We start from the raw sequence: 17,141 nt of genomic DNA, 5'->3' as shown, positions 1-17,141 counted from the left end.
TAACCAACATAGTGGTGGTAGACAAACAGAAGAAGACGGCCGTAGTGATCGATGTAGCGAATGACAGCAACATCAGGATAAAAACAAGTCTACTACAAAAATAAAATACAACACCTCGGCCAAGTATTACTCTGTGACTATCATGGCTGTTAATATCGCTTCATTTCATGTCTGAATTAAGACAAGAGCCATTGTTCACGTTTGCTGCTCATCTGTCTTCCTGTAGGGGGCAGTAATGCACTACGGTGCATTCTTCAGCCTCCACCCAAACCAGGAAAAAGAAGAAGAAAACGTCCGCTTCCGGGAGGCTTGTTTTGCAGAGCAGCGGGCTGAGTTTTGGACTCATGCAAGTTACCGAGAGTTTTCTCGTTGGCCTGACTGTGTGAGGTTACTGTTTCGCGTCTCTCTTAGCACTTAGCAGCGTTAGTTGCCTGCTACGCTGCTCCTTCCTTCCGCGGCTTTACGGAAAGATGGTTTTGTCAACATCACAACAAGTCGCTCTGGCTTTCACGGGCGTGCTCTTCATGTTTGTCGTGCTGCCGCGGTTGTACGGCTTTGGCAGCGGGACCGCGGCGAAGGACGCCAAACTGGACGCTCGTCACAGCAGAAAAGGTAGCAATATACAACTGGTTCTTGGGCACTCTGAGGTTCACTTTGCTCTAGTTATCGCGAGATTTGGCTTGATTTCCACATTTGCTTTGAGGTTCACGTTGTACTAGTTATCGTGAGGGGAAAAAGCGAGTATATTAAATTTTCCAGAGAAACTTAGTTATTACACATTCTCTGTGTGTTTCTACCTTATTTATGTTTAAGTGCGATCAGATCCACCCTCGGTCGGTTCAGCTTACACACATTATTCCTAATGAAATGACAGATTGGTGGAGATCTGTACACACATGTGAGTTTGTGTATTTATGTCTGTGACATCCTTCATCCGTGACGCCGTGGAGGCCATTAATGAATTATGTCCTTCCATCCCAAAATACACGTGCCTTTATTAGCCGCACACCTGCGTATTCATGCAGTTATTCATCATCATTGATGTGTTTCTACAGGACTGCAGAACTTTAGTTAACGTTCACTTGAAACATCAGAATGGGGCAAAAAGTGTGTCCTGAGAAATCCAGCTGAAAAATGGCTGAAGCCCTCATTTGTAGGAGGAGGACAAAAGAGTTACAGGGTTTGCAGTCCTGTAACTGCTAATGATGTCAGTGCATTGTGTGGACGTGTCATGCTGGAGGGTCAGGTGAAGAAGGCCTGTCACCTAGACCCAGAGCCCACCAGTCAGTGGGTAAAAATGTGCATTCCTCCACCAGCTGGTGAATGTTTGGTGGCAGTGAGAAAGTGACATTGGTTGCAAAGAAGCATGTGGAGCGGTCTCAGAAACCCAGTTAGGATTGCTTTGATCGCTGGCAGGTTGGTGAAGGGGGAACATGGCGACTGCAAAGTTGGCTAGCAGCGGTGAGACCATTTACCTTCAGAGTAAAAGTTACACCTTTTAAAATGTATTGGCCTCAGCTTTTACTTTGAAATCCAAGATTCCCCATTTCTGGTTTGTGCCGCTCTTTTTCTAATTTTACATCTGCTCGTTGGTCGTTAGCAAAAGTTTGCAGACAAGTTGGCATCTTCCATGTAAACTGTGGGCAACTGCAACAGTCTCCTAGCTACTAAAGCGAGGTCTTTGATGCAGGGCTGTCTTCGTAACTGATAACATTTGCTTACATACAAGTGATAGCGTGTAACATAAAGTGTCAACTCCCAGCTACCACACGGAGAGAGGCAGGGTACGGCCTGGACGGGTCGCCAGTCCGTCGCAGGGCTAACACACAGGCACATACAACCATTCCCACTCACATTCATTTAGAATTACCAGTTCACCCTCTATCAATTAAGGGTAATAAAGCCCGAACAACAAGACACCCTGGCAGGTCAAAGCCTCCAAAAAGGCAGCTACTTTATACACTAGAACTACCACAACAGCAGTAATGGCACATACATCGTCTTCTTGATGAAGCTCAGTTGTTCATTTTCATTGAATCCTTGTCATTACAGATTTTAAAGTTAAAATATGACAGAAGCCTAATAAACAAAGGGTATAACAAGTAACACAACAGCTAACAGATGCAAAACATGTCTTTGTTAAAGAAGACGACCATGATGAAGAGTTAAAAGTAGAGCTGGGCGATATAAGACTTTTTCATATCACGATATGTTTTTTTCATTTCAGGCGATAACGATATCTATCACGATATAAGCCAAATAACTATATTTGTAAGATTTAAATGTGCCGTTGCTCACAAGTAAAATGTGAAATAATCAGCAGCTTGTTTTGATTTAAATATTTATTTCCCATAATAAGTTCAACAGGGTAGATGTACTTAAGGAACATGAGACTTTTTCAGATAAATAAAGGCAAATATTGCAAACTACACAAAAGGCAGCCGCTAAAGCGTTTAAGTTTCAAAATAGAACAAACGAAACAGACTAAACTGTCAATTCCACTTAGAAACAAAATATTAATTCTAAAAATAAATCTTAGTTTGTTTTACAGAAGAACAGACAAAACTGACTAACTTTTGTCAATATCAAATAAACTGAGAACTAAAAGGAAATTCTCAATCTCTCCTTGTTGTATAGCTGAGCTTTTCAAACAGTTTTAACAGTTACTTTAGTCTGACAAAAGCCGAATGACGAATCAGGTTGGGGACCGCTGGTCTAACCGATGCATGAAACGATACATTTTTAGACATAAGTTGTAACGGCGCCGTTTTCTTTGTGAGTATTTATTACACGGCGTGCTGCGGGGAGAAGCCTGTTCTAACGTTTGAGTCTAAGGTTTATTTTTTAGCACTTGGCGGCTCTTTTTTACTTCTCATCCGTAAATAATCTGCTCTTTCATGTGATTCCATTTATTTTGAAAAGTCTCAACAGGATCTTGAGCTTTATTGTGAAAGGTTTATGTGGAACATAAACAAGCGGACACACGATGGTTTTACCGTCGTTGTTGCTAACGACAACTCATAAAAACAGGCGCTTGTCCGTCTGTAGTGTGGTTATATTAAATATAAGAGAAAGAGAGAACTTTAAGAAATGAATATAACCACTACAGTGACATCAGAACCATGAAAAAATATAGCTGTAAACTAGAGCTGGGCGATATAACGATATGTATCGCGATATAACTTTTTCTCGATAGAAAAATTAAACTATCGCGATAGACCTCACCGCTCTTGTCCTCTTAAAAAAAAAAAAAAAAAAAGAACAGCCAATCCAAATTACGTAGCGCAGAGCCGAACCAATCACAGCCGCAGCGTCACGTGACTTGTTACGTACAGCACAAGTGCCAAGCCGCACATGTGTATTTGTTTGGGAAGCAGCCAGCGCGTAATGGAGGAAATGAGTGCGCCGACTAGAAAAATCAACCGAGCGTGACCGAAGGTTACAGAGGAGAAAACAGATGATGGTTCCAATGCCGGAGAGATTGTCGAACGGAAGAGCCACAGAAGCTCCGTAGTGTGGAGGTATTTCGGCTATTTCAAGTAGGGCTGCTCGATTATGTCAAAAATGATAATCACGATTATTTTCACTGAAATTGAGATCTCGATTATTTGACGATATTTATTTAACCCTTTAAGACCTACTATAGAACCAAGTCCGCCAGAGCTTATATTATATTTTTACATGTTGTAGTGCCGTTTGTGGGAGCATTTCAATTTGCTATGCAACTGTTATAGCCCATATTTTAATAATATGTATGCATTAAGTCCATAGTAATGACATTAATTGCAAAAAAGTGCAATAAACTACAAAAAAATTGAAAATCGTTTTTGTTTTTTTTACATATATTTCTACTTGGAGAAATTTAAGAGGTTTATCCCTCAAAACTTTAAATACAAAAAAGTTGCAAAAAATAGTTTACAACAACAGGAAATTTATTTTGAGTGTCTTCATAGTTTTATTTTGGAGATACACCAATTTTTATATACTGCAGGAAAAACGAAAAAACAATCCTATGATGCAAATTTGCAAAGAAAACAGCAGGTGCATCAAAATAAACTATTTACAGCAGTGCAATATGAGTCCTAAGCATCACAGAAACTATTCAGAAAAGTCAAACATGACCAGTATAGGCTTTTAAGGCCTACAAGTACAAAAAACTACATTTCCGCGAAAATGACGTCACTTCCGGTTTCGGGCAGGAAATGGCGGACATGCGACAGTTCGCGCTGACGTCTGTTTCACTGTGGGAAGTGTTACGAACAGCTGATCAGATCGGCAAAGCGTGTTTCTGGAATATTATGTTTTTGTTCCTGCAAGAGCTTTTTATGCAGTTTTTGCAAAGCTATATGTGGAAGGAAACCGTGACCGAGGACAAGCTGATGGCATCAGATGTAAGTACAACTCCTCCGGTTTCATATGCAAAAAAAAAAAAAAATCATTGCGCTAGCTTACAAGGTTCAGGTTCTACAGGGATTTAAAAATAGTTACACAACACGGAGCGTGCTGCTCTGACCGGCTTTAAAGGGTTAACAATGACTTTAAAAAATAATATAAAATAGTGTGCAACACCACTGAAGTTTTTTTTTTTAAACTCTCTTTTCAACCAACAGCAGTCACTCTCCTCTCCAAATAACTCCTGCTTAGCTTTCTGAGCTTCCCTCGGGTCCTCTTAATCAGCGGTCTCCACCCTTTTTTGCGCCACGGACGGTTTATGCCTGACAATATTTTCACGGACCGGCCTTTAAGGTGTCGCGGATAAATGAGGGAGGGGCTAATAATCGGCTCAGTCATTTTTAATGATCGTTGAAAGCCCAGATCGTAATCGTGATTAAAATTCGATTAATTGAGCAGCCCTAATTTCAAGTCTGACAAAAAACAGAGTAGCGTTCACTGTAAATTGTGCCGAAAGCAAGTCTGGAAATACAATAAACTGGTGCATGCGCTACGTCCACACGTCCACGGGTATTTTTGAAAACGCAGATTTTTCTATGCGTTTACACGTAAACGGCGTCTTTGGTCACTGAAAACGAAGATTTTTGAAAACTCAGTTTTTGCATTTACGCGTGGACTAGAAAAATGGAGAAAACGCAGCGTCAAAGGTGTGCGCATTTTTTGACGTCACACTGTGCGCCACGTTATTGTTTCGGTGAAATGAATTTCTACAATACTGTTAATTCTACTCTCTGCAGTGTTTAAATGCTTACATATACACACAGTTACTGTCCCTCCACACATACGACTCGGTTCTGCTTCTATGCCCCAGCTTTGTTTACTTTTTCCCACCGAGGCTTCTAGACTTCTGATTGGCCAACATTTCTGCACGGTTAGGAATCTAGCGCCACCTGCTGCTTTGGCATGTTCATAGCAGCGTTTTCCTTCATTTCTGCCTTTAAGTGTGGACGGGATTATTTTTTTAAAACGAAAACGGAAAATCTCCGTTTTCAAAAATACCCGTGTACGTGTGGACGTAGCCTCAGTCTCTGACTGGAAGCGCTAATTCGTCATTCGGCTTTTGTCAGACTAAAGTAACTGTTAAAACTGTTTGAAAAGCTCAGCTATACAACAAGGAGAGATTGAGAATTTCCTTTTAGTTCTCAGTTTATTTGATATTGACAAAAGTTAGTCAGTTTTGTCTGTTCTTCTGTAAAACAAACTAAGATTTATTTTTAGAATTAATATTTTGTTTCTAAGTGGAATTGACAGTTTAGTCTGTTTCGTTTGTTCTATTTTGAAACTTAAACGCTTTAGCGGCTGCCTTTTGTGTAGTTTGCAATATTTGCCTTTATTTATCTGAAAAAGTCTCATGTTCCTTAAGTACATCTACCCTGTTGAACTTATTATGGGAAATAAATATTTAAAAACAAGCTGCTGATTATTTCACATTTTACTTGTGAGCAACGGCACATTTAAATCTTACAAATATAGTTATTTGGCATATATCGTGATAGATATCGTTATCGCCTGAAATGAAAAAAACATATCGTGATATGAAAAAATCTTATATCGCCCAGCTCTACTGCAAACAGTTTATTTTACGACACCACGAAACAAACGATAGCGTAAAATGAAACGATAGATGTTTTTATATCATCATCCGATATATATCGTTATATCGAGCAGCTCTAGTGTGTGGGATTAAAGATAAAAACCAGAGCACTGCCTACATTTTAATACTGACTTCACAGCTAGCTACAAAAATGTAAGAAACACGTTTGAAATAATGATTGTAAAAGTAGAGTTCATCATCTCAGCCACGTCTGACCAGAACCTGCAGTCTCTCATCCAGCGCTCCGCCTCAGTCTGCAGCTTCACCTGCTCACAGCCCTCAAACCTTTGGCTGCTCTGCCCACTCTTTATTTGCCTGGATGGTGAGTTCTCCACACTCCTGTGCTCAGGGTCAGCAGGCAGGTTTGTGGCTGCTCTGCACAGCCACAAACCTGCCTGCTTCTCCACTGTGCTCAAAACCCCAGCCTTCATCTGTCTGTGGTGGTTAGCACTGTTGCCTCACAGCATGAAGGTCCTGAGATCAACTCCACCATCAGGCTGTCTGTGTGGACTGGGTGTGTGTGGTGTCGTAGGGTTCATTGGTTAACCCTTTAACCCTTGTGGAAGAGTGGACATGTCCCAGTGGATACTGGACTACCTCACAGAACGTCCACAGTATGTGAGGACACAGGGCTGTGTCTCTGACAGGCTGGTCTGCAGTACGGGGGCCCCACACTGTGCTGGCACCGTTCCTCTTCACCCTCTACACCGCAGACGTCTCCATCAACTGCCCACGCTGCCACCTACAGAAGTTCTCTGACGACTCTGCCATAGTCGCCTCATCACAGGTGAGGACGACTCAGAGTACAGACAGTGGACTCTGGACTTTGTGGACTGGTGTCAGCAGAACCACCTGCTGATCAACGCCGGGAAAACCAAGGAGTTGGTGGTGGACTTCCGGAGACGCAGACCCACCACACTGACAGCGGTGAACATCCAGGGAGTGGACATTGAGATAGTGGACTCCTATAGGTACCTGGGTGTTCACCTGAATAATAAACTGGACTGGAGCCACAACACTGATGCTCTGTACAGGAAGGGTCAGAGCAGACTCTACCTGCTGAGGTCATTTGGAGTCCAGGGAGCGCTTTTAAAGACCTTCTATGACTCTGTGGTGGCATCTGTCATTTTTTAGTGTTGTATGTTGGAGCAGCGGTTTATCTGCAGCTGAGAGGAAGAGGCTGGATAAACTCATGAGGAAGGCCAGCTCTGTTCTGTAATGCACCCTGGACCCAGTGCAGGTGGTGGAGACAGAAGGACTCTGGCCAAAATAACATCTCTGATGGACAGAGTCTCCCCCTCCCATGCATGCAGATGTTGCTGCAGAGAGAGTGACAGACTGCTGCATCCTCGATGCATGAAGGAGCGTTTCCACAGGTCCTTCCTCCCTGCAGCTGTCAGACTGCACAATCAGAACTGCTCCTAACAAACATAGATGTTTACATCTGTAACTGCACTATTTTATTTTATTAACCGATTCGCACTACAACCTGCTTTGCCTCTTATCTGTAGTTAATTTTATTTAATTTAATAACTGTACAGTACTCACTGTTTATAGTAACCATTGTCCTTGATGTAAATATGTAAAAATTGTGTATGTTTCTGTTCTGTGTCCTGTGTACTGTTTGTTTGTATTTGTCTTTATTGCTGCTGTTACATCCAAATTTCCCCTTGTGGGACAATTAAAGGATTATTCTATTCTATTCTATTCTATTCTATTCTATTCTATTCTATTCAAGTCCACCAGAGCTTTGCATTTTTACATTTTTACATGCTGTAGTGCCATTTTGGACTTTTCAAGTTGCTATACATCAATACAAGCAGTATATCCCAAATTGTAATGATGTGTAATTAGTCTACAGGAAATTGCAAAAACAATAAACTCCAAAAATAGTTTTTGTTTGTTTACACATATTTCTAGAAATTTCAGAGTTTGATCTCCCAGATCTGTAAATACAAAACAAGCTGCATAAAATAGTTTCAAAGCATAGAAAATTTATTCTGAGCATCTTCATAGTTTCATTTTTGAGATGCACTCATTTTGATAAACTGCAAGAAAAATGAAAATAAACATTATTGTGCACAATTTGCAACAAAACAGCATCAAAACTGTTTCCAACAGTGCAGTGTAAGTTCTCAGCCTCCCAGAAACTGTCAAAAACAGCAGTAAACCTTTGAAAGGCCCTGCAGGGCAAAGCTTCCCGTGTGAAATGACGTCCTCCCGGGTTTCATACAGCTTTGTGCAAACGGAGCAACCTGCTCTGAAAAGCCTTCCACATGCTAGAGGAAGAGGTGACGGATGTGGTGATGTAGCAGCACATTAGATGTGGCTTAAACGATGATGATGATGATTATATGTGTTGCCCCCATTAAGTGGCATTAGGACTGAGGTCAGTTCAAATCTGTGGCCAAATGGAGCGTCAAGATTCCCAGCACCGGTGTCTAGTTGCAGAGTACTGCCGCACACAGTGTTTGACACTGATCGTCTACACATCGTCGTCTACGTGTTCCTTATGTGTATGTTTGTGCACTTGTTGTGTACTGTGTAGAGAAAACATATGAGAGGGTGCCAAGAAAGGACCTGTGGAAGCAGAGTGTGAGGATGCTGCACGACGTGTGACGGGTCGGCTGGTGATGACATTAGGGCTGCTCAATTAATCGAATTTTAATCACGATTACGATCTGGGCTTTCAACGATCATTAAAAATGACTGAGCCGATTATTAGCCCCTCCCTCATTTATCCGCGACACCTTAAAGGCCGGTCGTGAAAATATTGTCGGGCATAAACCGGTCGTGGCGCAAAAAAGGTTGGAGACCGCTGATTAAGAGGACCCGAGGGAAGCTCGGAAAGCTAAGCAGAAGTTATTTGGAGAGGAGAGTGACTGCTGTTGGTTGAAAAGAGAGGTAAAAAAAACTTCAGTGGTGTTGCACACTATGTTATATTATTTTTTTAAAGTCATTGTTAACCCTTTAAAGCCGGTCAGAGCAGCACGCTCCGTGTTGTGTAACTATTTTTAAATCCCTGTAGAACCTGAACCGTGTAAGCTAGCGCAATAATTTGTTTTGCATATGAAACCGGAGGAGTTGTACTTACATCTGATGCCATCAGCTTGTCCTCGGTCACGGTTTCCTTCCACATAAAGCTTTGCAAAAACTGCATAAAAAGCTCTTGCAGGAACAAAAACATAATATTCCAGAAACACGCTTTGCCGATCCGATCAGCTGTTCGTAACACTTCCCACAGTGAAACAGACGTCAGCGCGAACTGTCGCATGTCCGCCATTTCCTGCCCGAAACCGGAAGTGACGTCATTTTCGCGGAAATTGTAGTTTTTGTACTTGTAGGCCTTAAAAGCCTATACTGGTCATGTTTGACTTTTCTGAATAGTTTCTGTGATGCTTAGGACTCATATTGCACTGCTGGAAATATTTTATTTTGATGCACCTGCTGTTTTCTTTGCAAATTTGCATCATAGGATTGTTTTTTTTCGTTTTTCCTGCAGTATATAAAAATTGGTGTATCTCCAAAATAAAACTATGAAGACACTCAAAATAAATTTCCTGTTGTTGTAAACTATTTTTTGCAACTTTTTTGTATTTAAAGTTTTGAGGGATAAACCTCTTAAATTTCTCCAAGTAGAAATATATGTAAAAAAAACAAAAACGATTTTCTAATTTTTTGTAGTTTATTGCACTTTTTTGCAATTAATGTAATTACTATGCACTTAATGCATACATATTATTAAAATATGGGCTATAACAGTTGCATAGCAAATTGAAATGCTCCCACAAACGGCACTACAACATGTAAAAATATAATATAAGCTCTGGTGGACTTGGTTCTATGGTAGGTCGTAAGGGTTAAATAAATATCGTCAAATAATCGCGATCTCAATTTCAGTGAAAATAATCGTGATTATCATTTTTGCCATAATCGAGCAGCCCATCATGACTCGGAGACCTTTTCTGTTTGCAGGAGGTCTTTAGCAAATATGATTATTGAAGCTTGAATCTTACACACACACACGCACACACAGTCTCATTGGACTCCTTCACACAGTAATCACACTTCTTATGGTGATCATGGGTGCCTGTTCCAATCCAGTCCATAAAATGTGATGCTGACATTTGTCTGTCATCGTCACCTGTCAGGAAACAGCCTGAAAGTAGCTGTTTAGAGATGAACTATCACACTAAGTAAACTATGAAAGGCTGTAAAAGCAGGGTGGTGCATGAACGGCCTTTAACAGCAGATGATTGCACTATAAAACTCCTACTGTCATACAGCACTACGTAAACATGTGACTTAAACCCCTACCCTAGCTTGTTGGTAACACCCCTGACCCTCACCTCACTATCTGCTTTAAGACAAACGATTTGGAACGGTGCTCATGTGCCATGAATGCGATTTCTTAGCGTGTCTCTGACGTCCGTCACGATGTTGTGTCAGCAGGCCCAGCGCGAGGGCAGCCCATCAATATGAACGGCGCCGGCCAGTCCCCGGAGAACTTACAGCAGATGAAGAAACGGGTGGAGCAAGAGCTGAAGAGTGACAAATACAAATCGAGCAGCAATAAGGGCTACGTGTTCACGCTGATGCCGCTCTACGCCATTGGAGTGGGAGTGTTTGCAGCATACAAGTTTTTGAAGGTAACTACGTACACTGCAGCACCTCAGGTCTCGGATAGCATCTACAGTTTGAGCCGTCATGTTTGTTTTTGTTCCAGATCAGGTCTACAGACGACAAGGCCCAAAAGGACAAGTTTGCAAAAGGGGCCAAAAAATCCATGGAGGCAGGTGTGTGTCAGGATTTGTGTTTGCACGTTTTATTTGGTTTCAGTCGTGGTTTCCCCATCGTGTGTGTTTGCTTTCATGCAGAGAACCAGTTGAACGAGCTGGAACAAAGGCTTGCACAGACAGAGAGGATGCTCAATTCCATCCTCACCCAGCTGGACCCGCTGACCAACTGGTGAGTGACCTTCCCAGTCAGGTTTCTCCAGGTGTTCCCCACACAGCTCTCAAACATGACTCTAACCCGCCTGCAGGACGGCGTGGAGCTGATCACCTGACTTTAGTTTCATGTAATAAAACGGCCGTTATGACAAACACAGACCCTGTGAGAATCGTCTCTTCTCTTTTGTTCCTCCAGCGTGAAGTCGGTGGCCCAGGAACAGAAGAATGAGATCATGTCTCAGCTGCAGACCATTCGGTACCTGATGAAGAAGAGAGGAATGGACTGTCCACCCCTCCATGCCACCAGTGGGTTGTTTGTTTTTAACCGTGCAGCATAATTCAGTCACTTTGTGGTGATCAGAGTGAATTTGTCAGGTGTTGCAGACCTGACTCTAGACTGTGTGGTTGCTGTTTTCAGATTGTGTGCAAAATAGAAACACATCCCAGTTTCTATTGTTCTTACTGACGAATGAGGAGAACGCTCTCAGTGTTTGATTTACACTGTTACTGCACATCGTCGATGTTTGAAGGAGCGTGATATGTTTGATAGTTGAGAACAATGGTCCTCATTAACAAAGCCTGTTTTGTTCTTGCTGTCGTGTCATGTTAGTGAATTCGACCAGCCTGTGGAATCTGCATATTGTCTGCACGTGGCACGCCCACATGTCTCTGTATAAGCAGAGCTGACCCACCAGAGGAGAAAGAGTGAGTGGGGAAAGTGACCCAGACAGGCTTTGTAAAAGGGTCCACGCTGCAGCGAGGACATCTTTTAAAAGAGAGGCTGTGGCTGAAATACAGGATCACTCAAAGCTGATGTTACTGTAGTGATGGTGACATTTGTTCGTACGCATGGTGAGAGGCACTTCTAAGTTTGTTCACAAACTCAATAAATTCAGGTGCAAAAGTCTGAATAAATCACTGATTACTTAAAGAAATGTTTCTACATCAGCGCCTGCACAGATCAGTCCATGAGAGGAAATCTTGATGCAGTGCACCGTAGTGTATCAGTGTAGTGTACACTGATACACTACACTGATACACTACACTGTACAGTGTAGTGTATCAGTGTAGTGTACACTGATACACTACACTGTATCAGTGTAGTGTATCAGTGTACACTACACTGATACACTACACTGATACAGTGTAGTGTATCAGTGTAGTGTATCAGTGTACACTACACTGATACACTACACTGTACAGTGTAGTGTATCAGTGTAGTGTATCAGTGTAGTGTATCAGTGTACACTACACTGATACACTACACTGTACAGTGTAGTGTATCAGTGTAGTGTACACTGATACACTACACTGATACACTACACTGTACAGTGTAGTGTATCAGTGTAGTGTACACTGATACACTACACTGTATCAGTGTAGTGTATCAGTGTACACTACACTGATACACTACACTGATACACTACACTGTATCAGTGTAGTGTATCAGTGTAGTGTATCAGTGTAGTGTATCAGTGTAGTGTATCAGTGTAGTGTATCAGTGTAGTGTACACTGATACACTACACTGATACAGTGTAGTGTATCAGTGTAGTGTACACTGATACACTACACTGATACAGTGTAGTGTATCAGTGTAGTGTACACTGATACACTACACGATACACTACACGATACACTACACTGTACAGTGTAGTGTATCGTGTAGTGTATCAGTGTCTAACTCTAGGTCTCCTGTGAAAGGAGAGGCGTGTGTGGCTGATGCGAGGCAGGTCAGGACCGGGATGCCGACTCGTTTCTCTCTGTTTTGCATTTATGGTCAGCGTTGGGTTTGCAGTAACTCAGCATTCAGCACTGTTCGATATCCATCCTGCGTGTGGCGTGTAGACTGTGGGCTGTGTTTTAAAATCAGGTGGTTGAAGCTGACAACCACAGTCACACCTGACAGCAGAGCAGAGTGGGCTGCAGGGTTGGTTGGTGTCGCTCTCTCCTCAGGTTTCTCTTCCTAAAACTGAAGGTGTGACCCAAATATTCCACCACTCCACCCGTGAGAATCAAAAAGCACGTCTGATTCAGTTTGGCCTGTGTGCCTTTTCTTGCACCATTTTTAGCCACATCCTGGAGATCTCGCTGTAAGCCCTTATAGTGTGCACTCTGCTGTTTGACCACAAACCTCACGCTTTACATGCATCATCTCTGTGGATGGCAGCTGGGTGTCCAATTTCAGCCAAGCAGTTTCCAGTTGAAGGCTCCACAGTCTCACGTGTTGGTGGAGCGTACTCTCCCTTTTTAATTGACATTTGTTCCTCTGGATCCTGTCCATTGCTTCTACTTCCACAAAATCAAAACTGAGTTTATGTGATCTTCAAACCCACTTTGGTACATCGAGACACATAAAATGGAGTCAGTCTGCGATCATCTTTCAACAGCGATGAATAGTTATGCTGTGCCAGAGGCAGGCGTGTCTCATCTACAGAGTGGGGCCAGTCTCTCATTCACACATTTAGAAACAAACAAAGGTAACTCGTTTACTTCGTTAACGAACAGCAATCTGCCACGAGCAACCTGGGGAGCAAATGAGGGAGCGAGTAGAGTAAAAATGCACCTTTACTCTGAAATCAGTGTGTTTACACAAGTGTAGATACATGAAAGGAGGCTGAATAAAAGTCATTAATGTTATTCATATAGCACCTTCATAGATAAAAGATCACAAAGTGCTTCAGAGATGACACAGTATAAAACAAAAACAGACAAAAGTTAACGAAATGCAATTTTAAAAAGATGTTTTTAGTTGTTTTAAAACAAAGCAACTAAAAACCTGTGGCTGAGCTTTGGTAGAGACTCTGCTCACCACAGGATTCGTTATTAAAAACCATTTCTGCAGATAATCAGCTGACACGTGTGATGTGTCGAAGCAGAAATACTACGCTCAGTGTTGGCGTCAGAGCTGACGGAGAGGAGCAGCCGCACTAACCTGTCATTCCCTGCATCATCGCAGCATGGACATTTAGACTGTCGGAGCAACAAAACGCCATCACAGCAGATACTCTTTAAGGAATCTGATCTCGTCTCCTTTTCTTTCTTAGCCTGAAACTGAATTCTGTGCCGCGACGCTGTAACATTATTATTACTACAAATTAAAGAGTGAAACGGAGTGACAGCACTCGATTCACTTCTGGCTTATAAAATTGTTTGTCTTTGTCTTGTCAAATGCAAAGAGGACAGCTTGGTTTGAGAATGTTGTGCATATGAATTTAACCAGCAGCCACACAATCGAACGCACTAATACAGCCCTGCTATAGCTGCATTTTGACTGACACCACCTTTCACAGGAAGTTGCTCTGTGTGCACACTGCTGAGAAAAGGCACGGAGAGATGTAACACTGAAATCCACCGCTCGCTGTAAAAACAAGATATCTGCAGATTTTGGTCCTCCTGTCATCAAGTTCACTTCAGTTCTGCTGTGTTTCAATAATGTTAGTAATGAAAACATGTGGCTCTAAGCACGCGGAGTAGAGAGGGCAGAGATTTGAAACTCTAGGCGCTCCTCCTATCACACACATTAGGTGCAAAATAAGAAATACTGTTCAGTAAATTTGCTACAACTTTGCTGTAAATGTTTGGCAAACTTGAGTAAGTCGAGGTGTTGAACTGGTCACAAAAATATCTTTGAGTGGAACATGCAATGTCATGTGTAGTCCTGACTCATAAAGCTTATTGCTGGCTCTCCGGTACGTGCACAAGAAGAAATGTTGTTCTTTAATCAGCTTCTTTGTTCCAGGTGGCGAGCGTAATCTGGACGACCTGATTGAGTCCCTTGGGGCAAGTGATACTTCAGACAAGCAGCCGTCCAGCGAGAAAGCAGAGCCTACTGCAAGAGTTTCTGAAGAGCATTCAGACATTAAGCATGAAGCAGAAGGTGAAGAGACGAAGGAAGTGAGACCAGAGGAATATGATGGAGACGAAACAGTGGAAGAATGTGACAGAGAGGAAGAAGAGGAGGAAGGAGGGTGGGAACACTCGGAGCTCATACCCTCTTTAGAAGCCTCACGTGAGACGGAGGAGATTGGGGCGGAGCAGCTCGTGTCCGGCCTCAGGCGACGCAACAGGCCTGAATGAACCTGGACTGTGACATTATTACAAATATTTATTCTTTAAAAATGCTTCAGATGTTTCCCAAAAGCCTGTCTGCATATTCATCAAGACGTATGATAGAGTCTTTAGGAAAAGAAAGCCTGGTAACATGTTCCCGAAGATGGAGATGGCACTTTGGTCTGATCTTGTTTTCTCCTCAGCTCCACCATGAATTTAAAGAATCTTAGCAACAAAGACACTCAAGATTCAGCTTGTAGTCAGTTCGGCCTATAAAGTCAATGGTGCCAGTTTGCAGTTACACAAGGTAAAAGGTTCAACGAGGCTCAAAGATTCCCATTAAGGAGTTTCCATGTTCCTAAAATGTTTTTTTAAATTCATCCTGTTGCATCCTAACAGAGTCTGTCAGTGATGCTACGCAGTCTAACTTTGTCTGCGTCCTGTCGCCTGTACAGACTCAGCCACCGCACATTTGGCTTCTCTTCTTTGTGCTGTAGCGAAAATTAGAGACAACAGTTTGTTTAAGCTTTTTATACACTGATCGGATCTACTCCTGACATTCATTTTAATTTTGCTCTTACTTGAATATTTAAATGCAAACACGTTGTGTTTACCTACCAGTGGGGCAGCTTGTGCCGGCTGTTTGCTCAGCCTGCAGAGACAAAGCACCGTGTCTGCTTGTGCGCTTGTTGTTCTCACCATGAAGCAGGACGACCGGACTCTAGTGCAGGGCTGTGCTGCCACCCTCAGATTGCTTTCGGCCTAGTTGTGATTTGACAGCTGGGTTTAGCTGCGCTCGTGCGGAGTCTGATAGTTTCAGGATTTCTTCCCCATAAAGAACATGTTGATCTAAATCCCCTCTGTGCTAATGGAAATGACCAAGTGCTGCTGCTGGATCCTTTTGGAACTAAAAATATGTCCAACGTGTGGAAAGTTGTTTATACATGAAAACATTGCATGTGTGACTTCCTTGTGTGTACGCAGTGAATGCACGCCACAATGACCCTCACCTGGTATGATAGAAACATTTGACCTTATGTTTCATTTCTGTCAGCACGAGTCATCACTTTACCTCTTCTTGCTGTTATTTATTTAAATATTTATCTGATGACATTTTAACAGTCAGAGCTTACTGTGACGAGGCTCCTGTGCACCTCAGACTGCGTTTGGGTTCTCAGTAGTTTGAAGGCAGCTTCTCTTCTGTCTTTTTGCTGATATGAGCTAATGGCAAGTAGTACTTCCACAAATGAAGCTATGGTTATATTAAGCATGTGTGTGTGGTTTGCATCTAAATTTGCTCCATGTGGGACTAATGCCGATGTAGTAAAATGAATCGAATGACTTTAAAATAATAGAGGCTGCCCTGAGCGATGGTCTTTACTGTCTGTTGTCAGACCAAAGCACGACTTTGCCTTATATGTGAAGAAATAAAAAAACAAGACGTCACAGTTCTGACACCAACTACTCATCAACACGTTTTGGAAAGCACTAATGTCTGCCTTAACCTACTTACATGTTTCATATTGTTATGTTCCTATTATGCATATTAACATTTGTGTAATGAAGGTTGTGTGTTTTGTGTGTCTGCTGAGTCGTTAAACTTGGCTCGGCTTAGAATGAAATAAAAATAATTCAATGTCATTCTTTGGTTCTGCTTGTTTTCGGAGTTTCAGTGAATATGAAACGATGCTGGATCATTCGATATTTTCGCCTTCATGTCACTTATAAAGAAGTTTTCATCAATGGTGCGACACACACATATAAAACTGCCAAGACTCACAGCCTTGGCCAGCTGCTTGAAGAGATACGCCAGAGAGAGAGAAGGCAGGAGAATAAACCAGCTGTTCTCTACAGAACCATCCAAGGTGTACTCTCAGTGGCAGGGAACAATATGAGAACAGCAAGGCTCGAGACAGAGGCTGTGTCCCAATCCAGCGACCGCACGCTTCGGAGTACGCATTGAAAGACCTATTACGTCACAGCGACGCGACGACGGCTGTCCCAATCCGAAGTGTACTCCAAATGCGGTCTGTCACTGTCGCTACCCGATCCGTAACGGAAACTGTTAGTTTTTGTATTGTTGATTGTCATT

The 17,141-nt window shown here is 42.4% G+C and overlaps 1 protein-coding gene across 2 annotated transcripts; it reads left to right on the top strand.

Annotated features, from left to right (window-relative positions):
- Window positions 1-313: 313 nt before the first annotated feature.
- On the top strand, window positions 314-16,552 carry LOC146614411 (uncharacterized). Of its 2 annotated transcripts, none has more exons than XM_085375928.1 (6): window positions 314-612; window positions 10,499-10,695; window positions 10,773-10,842; window positions 10,924-11,014; window positions 11,195-11,304; window positions 14,739-16,552. In XM_085375928.1, the coding sequence occupies exons 1-6, from the start codon at window positions 471-473 to the stop codon at window positions 15,074-15,076; spliced, it is 948 nt and encodes a 315-aa protein (XP_085232054.1). In that variant the 5' UTR covers window positions 314-470; the 3' UTR covers window positions 15,077-16,552. The 2 variants fall into 2 exon arrangements, with proteins under 2 accessions (XP_085232054.1, XP_085232053.1); XM_085375927.1 differs by having other exon boundaries at window positions 10,496-10,695.
- The last annotated feature ends 589 nt before the right edge of the window (window positions 16,553-17,141 follow it).

This window comes from Diplotaxodon limnothrissa, linkage group LG17, assembly GCF_057381915.1.
Source record: "Diplotaxodon limnothrissa isolate DT_005_m linkage group LG17, D_limnothrissa_male_GT1.1, whole genome shotgun sequence".
NCBI classification, from domain to species: domain Eukaryota; kingdom Metazoa; phylum Chordata; class Actinopteri; order Cichliformes; family Cichlidae; genus Diplotaxodon; species Diplotaxodon limnothrissa.
Note: the sequence above shows the minus strand (reverse complement) of the source record. Positions and strands in the feature narration are given on the sequence as shown.

Excerpts from the sequence above, each read along its gene's own strand:
- LOC146614411 (XM_085375927.1), top strand. The coding sequence starts at position 471 with ATGGTTTTGTCAACATCACAACAAGTCGCTCTGGCTTTCACGGGCGTG. Across the intron at positions 11,015-11,194 it reads CTGGACCCGCTGACCAACTG|CGTGAAGTCGGTGGCCCAGG; the intron begins GTGAGTGACCTT and ends TTGTTCCTCCAG. Across the intron at positions 11,305-14,738 it reads TCCACCCCTCCATGCCACCA|GTGGCGAGCGTAATCTGGAC; the intron begins GTGGGTTGTTTG and ends TCTTTGTTCCAG.